Raw genomic sequence first — 11,758 nt, forward strand, 5'->3', positions numbered from 1 at the left:
ATCCTAATAGAAAACAATTTATTACCAATCCTAAAATTTCAAGAATCAAAAGACTCCTCTCAAAATAAAATACCAAATAGTATACTATACATAAGAGACACATGAATAGCCACCATTATACCATTATCATTCATAAACTAGCCATGGTAGGCCGTAAAAGGTATCCCAAGTCGGATGCCATGATGTATTTTCTTATCATGGCATCCATGACGGCCGCCTTCCTCGTTTTCCTCATAGTCGTTTCAGTGCCTCCGTCACAGCACCATCGAGTGATGAAACAACAAGCTTATGCACGACAATTAGCACGACGATTCCCAAGTGGTACCGCGGAGAAGTGCGTGGAGCTGTGGTTTCGTCCTCCACCGGAGAAGTCGGGGAAAGAAGTCACGGAAACGTGTGACGCCTTGTTGCTCAGAATTTCCGAATATATCAATGAGAGAAAGGATCAGTTGAGGAAGGTTGCGGTGGCGAAGGATTGGAGATTTGTGAACAGTACTGAAGAAGCAACAGATCCGATGGAAAAAGCAAGAACGTTTCAAGCTGTTATGGTCATGACCGATTGGTCATTATTCAGATAGTCTTGTTGTGTCATCGTCAATTTTTTCTATGAAAGTGCATCATACAGGATACCACTTTAGTCGACACTCACACACACATAAATATTTCCATTAATATGTTTTTTGTTACGTATTCCCAATATTTAGAATAATAATTTTTTGTGTCGGACACTGTTGAGAATCATATTGGCGTCTTATTATTCATTGATTTTTTTATATTTTTTTAAAAAAATTATTACAATGCTTGATTTTAGATTATGGATGGGTTCTAGCTGTGTTTCCGCGTTAAATTTTCCAGCTTTTTTTTTAAAACAATTTGGGTAGTATTTTCCTTTTGAAGGACCCCGAAAACAAAATCCCTACTTTTGCGGCGATTTTTGTCAAATTGAGTTCAAGAAAAACCTTGTTCAAGCTTGAATCAAGACGATAGTTGGACTCAACTCAAGTTCGATCGAACCACCCAAGCTAGATCTTAAGTTTGACCGAGCCACCACTGTGCTCAACTAGCTTGAACCCTACAGGCTAGGTGTGTTCTATATATATATTCAATTGAATTTTAAAACACAATTTTAAAGATCCACGTCTTTTTATCAAATGCATGAAATAACATATTGTAGCATATGAATTGGAATACAGTATACACCACAGAGAAAAACTAATATCCTCGAGGAGATTTCACCCCATTTAAACCTACAGGAACATGCTTGGACTTGTAAGGGGGAAGGGTAAACAAAGAAAATAGCAAAATAACCAAAATCGTTATAAACAGGTTTATTGTAGGAAAAAGAACCATACAAGGACTGCACAAAATAAATATAAGTAGTCCGGCTACACAACCACGAGGTTGCGATTTCTATGACAGCAGTCATTCTTACCACATGAGACACAGAATTGTGCCAAAAAAAAGTAGGATTTTCTTTCCATTGGAGATTCATCTTTGCCACATAGTAGCTGCTCCGTTTCTGACAAACATGATGGCAAAACAAAGACCAAAAGATTCAACTCAAACGCTTTTGTTCACGAGCTGCGGCTAAATGATCCTGTAATAGCAACATATAGTTTACCATCAGGCTTTATATGAGGTATGCCTTCCATCAAATTCATGCACTCAAAAGCATAGAGTTACACGTATGATCACAAAGTCAAGATCTTTAGGTATCAGGACCCCAAATGAAAAGCGAAACTCAGTTTCGAGAATAAAATGTTGTAACAATGTGCCTCAGATAAAAAGATAGAAAACAAGGTGGTAATAGAAACTCACCGAGACAAAATCAAATGCTTTGTTCTCCTCTCTCTTTGAGTCACTCATCAGAGAAGTTGGAGGTTGGTTAGATATCCCTGGGGTAAAAATGTCCGGAAGGGGCGAAGGATGTCCACCATTAAATCCAGCAGAATTAAAACTTGTATGGGAGTGCAGATTCCCTGGTTGTTGGAAGTTGGACATTGTTGCAAGGAACTGCTGTTGCGCAATAAGATTCCCCATAGCATTATAATTCATAGGATGAGAAGCAATTAACGGATTGAACATCAAGCCTGGTGGAAAATTATAAGCCATAGCACCCAAAGGAAACATGGGACTTGCATTCATCCCAGGGGTTGGAGCCGCGAATTCTGCTTTCAAGACATCATTTGAAGTTCGATTATCTGGGCAGGTAGCGGAAATTGAACCTCTGTCCTCTGAACCCTTTTCTGAGGTAATTCCAATTTGCTTTGTCAATGAATTGTCGGAATGTATTGACAAGTTATCCATCAAGTCATTGACATCTTTTCCATGATTACCATGCCCCTGGTAGCCCTCAGAACTCGAACTGAAAAAGTCAAATGGATCTGATTCAGTTTTATGAGATGCAACGTTCACTCCTGTATTTCCAGAGTTGTCAACGACCATCCCAGAAAAGAGATCAGTAGTATGGTCCTTATCTTCATTGGTGTGAAAAGAAACATCCCCAAAAGGGTCATCATAGGGTTTTGTTCCATTGGTGCCCACATCACCACCAAAACTGTCTCCAAGTAAGTCACCAACAAGTGGCATGATAGAAGCTGATGCTTGGTTAATTCTTGGTGCACTGGCTGTTTTCTCTGTATTTTCCACACCGAGATCATCTTGATCACCAGTGTCTATCAAGTCCCCCATCACTGATGTCTCAGAATGCTTCACTGTATTTTCTGCATGATTGGTTACACCAACTTGTCCGCCATCAAGAAGGTTCAAGACCTGCAGTAATCGAATATAAATTCTTTCTAGGACATAACTATTGAAAAAAATTAACATGGCATTCTTTTAAACAAAAATAGCAAGCATTCTCTCTTATCAAGCTGATAAAGGAAAGAGCATTGAAGAAACACTAAAAATGGGCCAACGGGGCGGGCTGACCCAAAACCCACCACTAGGCGGGGCGAGCTGGGTCGGCTGGCCGAACTTTTAGGCGGGTTGGGAAAACACCAACCCGACCAACCTATTTTAGGTTGTGGGACGGGCCAACCCGACGGACTTACGTGTAATTTGGAGGGTTGGGGCGGGTCAACCCACAACAACCCACCGTCAGGCGGTGCAGGGGCGTGCCGGCCCTGCCATATAGATTAGGTGGGTTGGGTTGACCCATTTTGACATCTCTACCAGCAGGATGTTTTGTCGCTCACTTTTGAACAAGCGCATAAAAACTGACATCTGACATCTGCTGGATGGTGTGAACACCTTCCCCAATCAGCAGTCACCTTTATCCTACTATATTTGTGACAGATGAAAGAGAATAGAAGATTTTTCATTCGACATTGAGAAAAGGTCTAGTGGTTTGTGGCGTCACACAGAATCGATAACAATAACATAAATATTCAGATGCACGATTTTCAAAATACGTACATGTTTTATTCGACTGTTTTAGATTATCTCTTGACTATGTTTAACACTCTCATGGCTTTCATCAGAATCAATATTTCAAATGAATGTTTAAAGAGACGAGACATGTGGTTGAAATTACTATCCATTGTTCTCCTTCCCCTTCTATGGACCAATCTCTACGTCAATAAAGGAATATAGACACAAGATATTACCTTATTTGCTTTGTCCCTTAATGATGCTTGCGGAGATTCAGAACATTTCACCAACACATCATAGTTGTCAACAAAATATGATGCTACAACGGAAAAATTCTGGTCATCTGTCTTCCGGAGTACTGCCTCTAGGACACAGATGGCTTTCATGCGAACCTGAACAATTGATTTTGTTAAACTATGGTAAGTGAAAACTTCATCATAACTTTTAGAATGAAGAAGGAAAACACGCATCAAACATCAAAGATCTTAGTCAGCATTCCTACACCTTTGTAGCTCATTTTACTTGAATCATAATGCAGCCTGAAAACATAACGACATAAGGAACACACCTGCCACATTGGTGATTTCAGTTTTGCTTCTATGGCCTGCCCTAGTGCTAAAGGATTTAACTTTGAGGCCTCCATCAGAAAAACATGAAGTGCATCTCGAGTAGGCTGTAGACGGACACCACCAGCCGTAACAATGGTCTCTAACAATTTCTCTTCACGAGTCTTCTGACCATAAGTTGCAGCAGAGTCTCCATTAATTGTTTCTATCTGGGATGAACTAATCTCTGGACCCCACTTTCCACTACCAGCATTTTTTGAGAATCGAGAACTGTTGTCATTTGTAGCACGAGAACCAATCCCTTCATATTGATCGGAGTACTCATTTTCTGTGGTAAAAGAATGCCGAAGATTCGGGCTTCTGTAACTTCCAGCTTCAACATTTTTCCTCATGGATGGAGATTGTATAAAACTGCTAAGTCCCTGTTTGATTGTTGCAGTTCCGATGTCAACGACCTCGCTGATGAAGGACTTCCTATCTTCCGATGGCATTTCATAGTTGGTACTACCGAATCCCTGAATTCGACTTGCCAGGCTACTTTCTGCAGGTGTCGATTTGCTCTCATCTGGCGAAAATAAAGCAGATAGTGTTTCCTGTGCTGTTTCGCGCACAGCTTTGTTCAATGCATCGCCCTTCAAAGGATCTGGTTGGCCCTTGTAGTGTATCAATTGCCGTACATCGACTGAATTCCTTTGCATTTCCCTTCTAAACTCCACGCCTGACTTTCCAACAGCATATTTGATGACCCTTAAGGCCTAAAGAATTGTGCCAATCAAAGAAATTAATACATTAGACATTTTCCAATTATAGCCGATGCAAGCATGATACATCCAACACCATTGTTCAACATTCATTTCATCGATCAACAAGGTTCAGTAGGTATGGATTCATGACAAATGAAGAAGTACTTGGACAAACTAGAAACTAGAAGAAGGTATACAAATCTCAGTTTAACATTATAATCTACCAATTAGTAACACCACAATAAAAACATTATCAAATAGTTGTATAAAAGAGCTGCCTCAAAAAGGTGACCATCCACTTGACTTTAAGTCCAATAAATGTACGAATTAGTTTGAAATTGAGTTTGGCTCAAATTCTTAAGTTGTTCCAACTAAAGGATCGCAGAACAGAACATCAAAAACTTCTTTATATTACAGCATACATTATCAAACCATATATAAATAAATGTAGTTCAATGGAGTCCATAAAATTTCAACAAAAAAGCTCAGACAAGATACAAATTGAGCTCGAGGACGTAAAAGATTCATGATCATTACTGAAATCCTCCAAAGTCCTCAGGGCTCAGATAAGCATACAAATTGAGCTCGAGGGACGTAAAACATTCATGATCATTACTGAAATCCTCCAAAGTCCAAATGATCATTATTGTATCTGATTTGATAAGCTACAAAGTATCTACGACTCTTTTCCCTGGCTTTGGCTCAAATTGGGCATTCCTATAACTTAGCATTAGAAAAGGTAATTCTATCCAAGGTAATTCTATCCAGCATCATCGAATGCATACAAAAATGGCAATACACCTTATCCAACAGAGTCATTTGTTAAGACGCTGGTGAAAGCTGCAAAATTATGAACCACTAGATCAAAATATACATTTTATTAACGTTTCAGTAGATCAGGAAGTATGACAATTATAAATTTTGCAAGTTTTTTTTTTTCTTAGAAGGCTATTCAGTATCTTGCAACTCCAAAATTATAAGAACTACCATGCAACTAAATATTCTCGACGCACGAGTCATATTCATAGTCAAAATTAACAAGATTAGCTTAGTTTTAACAACCTCGAAACGAAAAATTGGAGCAAACCAAAAGGAGATTAAAAAAAAAACCCAAGTTAAATGAAGGACCTTTTGCTTGACGATTGGTGATTTATGCTGGAGGCGCTTGAGGATAAACTCGGCGACTTCTTTAACGATTGATACATGCGCAGACCTCAGCAAATCACAAATTTCCTCCAATTTGTAGACTGGAGTTACCTTATCCTCGTCCGACGTGGCTCCGTCAATCATTTTCGACCTCCAGTACGACTCCACGGCCCTCCTACTCTGGTCCATTTCTCCGATTCTGCTTTTAAATCGATCAAAACTTTCAGATCGACCTTCGATCTATCGGCCAAATCCTAAAATATTCAACGAATCACCGATATATGAATCGATCAGCCGACCTAAGAATAAAAAACAAGCGAAATCGCAACCAATTTCGGTGTTTTCCAGCGAGACTCAGACGCGGATAAAATAGTTGAAAATATTTTTCACAGGGGTTTTGTTGTTCGTCTTTACTTCGTAAAGGAGAGAGACATGAAATATCAGTTTCCCGAAAAACCAAACAAACTACTCGTTAAAAATATTGAAAATCATTTAAATATTTCTTGTTATTTACATATAAAATATAACTATATAAGTCTATTTGTTCCAATTTAAGAGTGTTTAATTAGATACCCTCCATCCCTTCCATATATATAACCTTACATATGTTTCCATGAATGTTAAAAAATTTAACAGAAAAGTAAACTTTATAATAGCCTAATTTAAAAATGTTTTAATATTAATAAAAAATAGTGGGAAGTTATTGATGTATTTAATGATAGAGTTAGATTGGTGTAAAATAGTAGATAAAATATTACTGCGTATGGAAACTGGAGTGTACATTTGGGACCGGTGAAAAAAAGAATGCAGTCATTTTGTTTCAAATATAGAAATGAGTGTAAAACTTTGTTGGAAATAGCTAAAGTATATAATAAAGTTGAGTAGGTTGAAAATGCAGACATTGACTATATACTTAGGACATATATAAATTTATATTTGAGACGAACGACCGTTAAAAATCTAGAGCTATCGATCATATTCAATATCATTCTCGTTGTTTATATACGTCCTGATTTAGTCCTAATATCTTAGTTGCGTCAAAATATACTTGTATATTTCATTTTTGACCCAAATCAGTCCATCCTGTTAATGGTAGATTTCAACCTAGCATATGGGTAATACTCCAATGATAGATCTAATGTCTCATGATTTGCCACGCCAACAATATATAATTAATTACGCCTGTGTGTAAAAATACGAACCGTTAGATGCATGATTTGGGTATTACCCATATGCTAGGATCTCATCTACCCCTGTTAATATAGAAAGTTTTCTTTTATTATGTTTTATTATTATTATTATTATTATTATTATTATTATTATTATTATTATTATTATTGTCACTTAATATGATATAAAACTAGTGTTCAATCTATTTGGCCACTACACTACTGTTATTGATCCTTCAATTTATTCTTTTACTCTTTAACAATGGGCATTTAATTTGTGCATACACCTACTATAGTTCTAGCAGTCATATATTTTACCTTTGAATAATTTGAAGCTGAGCTTATGTTTAATACCATCATTTTTCACAACATGTTTTTCTTCAAAGAATGGATAAAATCCCTTCTCTTTTAGTGTGTGTTTGTTTGTTTGTTTGGAAATGTTATCTTTGAGTTTTTTCTTATAATGATTTAGTAATTTTGGGGGTAATTTAATTTTTTTTTCCTCTTAATTTTCTATTGACGTGTTTCATTCAGAATTTCGGATGAGTCGATCAGCTCCTATTAGAATTACTTTGGTCTGTACAATTCGAAGATATCGATGAATTTAAGCCATCAATCCATTACTTTATCCGTGTGAGCTGGGCTCCAATAAAAAATGGGCTCAAACAAAGGGTGGAGGATTCATATATGCATATGCCCAAACTACAAAGAAATTATATGTTGGAAGAAAGATCGCTAGAAACTTTTAGTATTGACTCAATTAAAGAGTCGTTATGCACAATTTAAAATGTCGAAGTTATCTAGTTTATAATTTTTTGAATGGGTAATATCGGTGTTCTAAAAGGCGTCGCTTAGAATATGGACGGTCATCCAAGTCATCCATCGCCCTAATTTTTAAAAAACTAATGGCTTTAGAGATTGCTGGAAAAATTGGTTGCATAGGCGGAAAAGATTTAGATGGTACCTCTTTTTTAATATAAAAAATTTATAATTTTTTTTAAAAAAATGATTGATCAAATTTATGCATATTTTTATTGTAAACAATTATACACATTAATAAACATGATTGAAAAAAAATCAATGAAAATGTTGCAAACATTTATGTATATTTTGATTCATTTTAGATATTATAAACTATTTTTACAATTAATTAAATGTTTTTTAAAAAAATCGCCTAAGAGAGCGGCCACTTAAATATTTGCGGATTTGTCGATGCTAGCATATGGGCATACCGAATGTGCACGTGCTTGGTCTAAGATCACATGTTTTTTTTTATTTATCAATAAGAGCACATGTTGTTTAACCTAGGGGTGTAAACGAGCCGTGCTACTTGTGAATACCTCGGTCAAAACTCGACTCGAGCCCGATTTGACCGAGCTCGAGCTCGAGACCATACAATCGAGCTCGAAATATATGTATTCGAGTAGCTCGCGAGCTACTCGATAACACATATAAATATAAAATATAATATAAATAAATATATATAAATATAATATATATAATATTTTATTTATTTATTCATATAATTTTTTTATTTATATATATTTATATATAATTTTCGAACTCGAGCTCGAGTACGAAATTAACTACTCGATCGAGCTCGAGCTCGAATAATGTGATACTCAACTCGGCTCGACTCGATTACACCCTTAGTTTAACTGTCAGTTAGATACATGAACATCTTGAGTGAAAAAATAAATAAATAAAAATGAGGCGGTTCACGGTTGGATGCACCATTAAAGGTATCATCGACCCCCACTCGATACCTTAGATGCTAGACAGTAGGCCTATCATCTGGGACTTTTGAAACCTTGGGTAAGATTAGTCAGAGGTTTGGTAAGAATGAAATCGGTTGCGTTACCTCGTGAATAAAATGCAGATTATTTATCATCACCCAAACACACCCTAAGGATTCGTCTGTGCGTGGATTGGAATGGACTCCGAGATGTGCACCTTGGAGAAGCGCGGCGATATCTTCATCCTCAGGATCACCGGAGGCGGCGAACACCGGATGAACCCGACCCTGATCGACTCCATCCGCTCCGCCCTCGACCGGGTCAAGTTCGACCCGGACTCTTCCGGCCCGACTGCCCTCATCACTACAGCTGACGGCAAGTTCTTCTCCAATGGCTACGATCTCTCTTGGGCCTTATCGGATCCTGCCCAGGCCGAAACCCGACCCAAGATCATGTCCAAGAAGCTTCGCCTCCTCGTCTCCGATCTAATCTCCCTCCCCATGCCCACCATCGCCGCCGTCACGGGCCACGCCTCCGCCGCCGGGTTCATCCTGGCCCTCAGCCACGACTACCTCCTCATGCGGAAAGGCCGCGGGTTTCTGTACATGAGCGAGCTCGATATTGGGTACAAGATCCCTCATTGGTTTACGCAGATCGTGAAGAGCAAGGTTGCGTCGCCGAAGGTTTGGAGGGACGTGGTTCTGAAGTCGGCGAGGATCACGGCGGAGATGGGAGTGGATTGGGGGATTGTGGACTCGGCGCATGAAGGTGTGGAGGAGACTGTGGACGCTGCGGTGAGGCTGGGGGCGGAGCTGGTGAAGAGGAAATGGAACGGGAAAGTTTATGCGGATAATAGGAGGACTGTGTTTGCTGATGTGCTGGCGGCTCTGGGTTCCGACGAGACCGTGGGGGATCCCGGCGAGGATGGCAGTGTGGCAACTTCCGCCGGTGACACTGTATCGAGACTGTGAACCGTGTTGGAATTATTAATACATATATATATATATTTTTTCGATTTTTATATCGTGTAATTTTTCTAAGTTCCTTACTTATAATATATTATTAGTCATCGCAGCCGTCAATTTGGGTTAGGTATGTCGGATTGGTTCGGCCCGTCACACAATTTAAATGGTTGAGTTGAAATTTTTTCAACCCAACAAAAGGTGGACCTATATGGGCCAACCCGCCTAGTCCCGCGACCCGCGCGGATTGGCCCGCCGCGAGCATGAAGAATTACTAATTTATTTTTATTTTTATTGTGATATATATATTTTTTTAATAAAAATTGTGAATTTTTTGTATTAATTACTTTATATAAAATTTACACACATGAAATCAATAATTAAAATTTTTATTAATAAGTTTCTATTAATATTTATTTATGAAATGATATTTATAATTAATTATAATATTATTTATTTATTTTTATTTTTGTGAGTCAACCCGCAGGCCGGTCTCGCCTAACCCATAACCCACCTTGGGTTGGGTTGAGTTGAGGATTTTCAGCCCGCCAGGATGGTGGGTCGGCCGGCCATCGACCAGCCAAAATGTGGGATTTTGATGGGCCGACCCGTCCCACCATGGGTTGGCCCGTTTGACAGCTCTAATCGCAGCATGTTTGCATATGTAACGAAATATATATTTATATATGTGTCGTGTATGTTTTAATTTTTCAAAATATTTTATTTTTTAAAGAAAATATACAAAATGAATGGAACATAAAATTTAGGTTATGATTTTAAAAAATAATGAAACACATGCCTATAATAACATTTTGAAAAGTACAATACAAATTACCATGACTAAAAAACATGTAGGATATATATGTGATAAGATGATTAGGGTAAAAGATAAAATATGGAATACATATAATAAAATTTTGAGAAGTACCATTCAAATGAATAGCCCATGCCTCAATGTTCAACCCTTGCTTATAGATCTTTACAAAAGCTTCCAACAAATGAGGTGCTCCTCCCGTTCGTTCAAAGAGCTAAGCAAACCAAATAATAATATTAATTAGACCTCTCTCAAATCATTGACTTTTTGTTCTCAAATTCAAACATGCATTCATCAACTAAATCGTGGAAGAAAACAGTTTTTTGTTCTCAAATTTAAACATGCATCCATCAATTAAATCGTGGAAGAAAACAGTGTAAGAAGGAGAGCTAATAATGTGTAAGATTTAAAGCACAATTTATGTAAACATTTAAGGAGGAGCAAAAATATCTCAGTTCACATTTATGAAATTGAACTTTTTACCTGATTGAAGTAAAAAAAAAGTCACACACAAATTTTGGGAAGGATCTAGATTTTACAACAATTTTGTACAACATCACACAGCCCACAACGACACTCATCATATCTTGAGAGAAGTTTTTTTTAAAGTGGAAATGAGACATGGGAATTAAAGTAGGACAAAGGGTAAATGGGGAATAAAATTCATTATCTACACTAATGTAGATAGTTGGACTAAGAATACTTTCGTTCAAATGGGATAAATTCACCTGTTTTTTCCTTCATCAACAGGGCATTATCGCGGACCCATGGGTATCTGAGTTTGGCGTAAAAACGAGACAAACGCGTGGCTACTAATCTAATATGTACATAATCCGACGTACCAAACGCAGTCATAGTGGTGGAGAAAGTGGGTCTCGTGTGATGGGTTTTGAGACATATGTGAAAAATTAAAACGTGTCAAAAAATATTTTTGCTTAAATTTATTTGGGTGTGTGAGTTTTTAAAAGAGACGTAAATAATTTTCAATAAGAAAGACGCGTGTAATTTTTATTATTAGAGAGGAATCATTAAATCTCAACACATAAAAAAATAAATCAATTATTCTAAGGTAGCTATTATACTACAGAAATATGTGGATAACAATCTCCTCCAAGACAACTGATCACACTGAGTTTGATTTGATCATTTCCAGTTGTTGCCAGTGGTTAGTCGTAAAACCTTCGTTCAGGGTTCAATATGTTAGGTGACAAGAGAACACGACGAGTCGTATCCTTGCATGAGCGATCATG

The 11,758-nt window shown here is 37.6% G+C and overlaps 2 protein-coding genes across 2 annotated transcripts; one reads left to right on the top strand and one right to left on the bottom strand.

Moving 5' to 3' along the window:
• Positions 1 to 1,130: 1,130 nt before the first annotated feature.
• On the bottom strand, positions 1,131 to 6,271 carry LOC140860288 (protein MODIFIED TRANSPORT TO THE VACUOLE 1). The gene is made up of 5 exons (XM_073263223.1): positions 5,810 to 6,271; positions 3,941 to 4,693; positions 3,609 to 3,764; positions 1,819 to 2,772; positions 1,131 to 1,597 (listed from the first exon to the last, which is right to left on the bottom strand). The coding sequence occupies exons 1-5, from the start codon at positions 6,014 to 6,016 to the stop codon at positions 1,556 to 1,558; spliced, it is 2,112 nt and encodes a 703-aa protein (XP_073119324.1). The 5' UTR covers positions 6,017 to 6,271; the 3' UTR covers positions 1,131 to 1,555.
• Positions 6,272 to 8,633: 2,362 nt separating this feature from the next.
• LOC140866344 (enoyl-CoA delta isomerase 1, peroxisomal) lies at positions 8,634 to 9,947 on the top strand. The gene has a single exon (XM_073271323.1). It carries the CDS (start codon positions 8,930 to 8,932, stop codon positions 9,701 to 9,703), a length of 774 nt encoding a protein of 257 aa, XP_073127424.1. The 5' UTR covers positions 8,634 to 8,929; the 3' UTR covers positions 9,704 to 9,947.
• Positions 9,948 to 11,758: the final 1,811 nt, after the last annotated feature.

The sequence above is a fragment of the Henckelia pumila genome, chromosome 4 (assembly GCF_033568475.1).
Source record: "Henckelia pumila isolate YLH828 chromosome 4, ASM3356847v2, whole genome shotgun sequence".
In the NCBI taxonomy this organism is placed as follows: Eukaryota; Viridiplantae; Streptophyta; class Magnoliopsida; order Lamiales; family Gesneriaceae; genus Henckelia; species Henckelia pumila.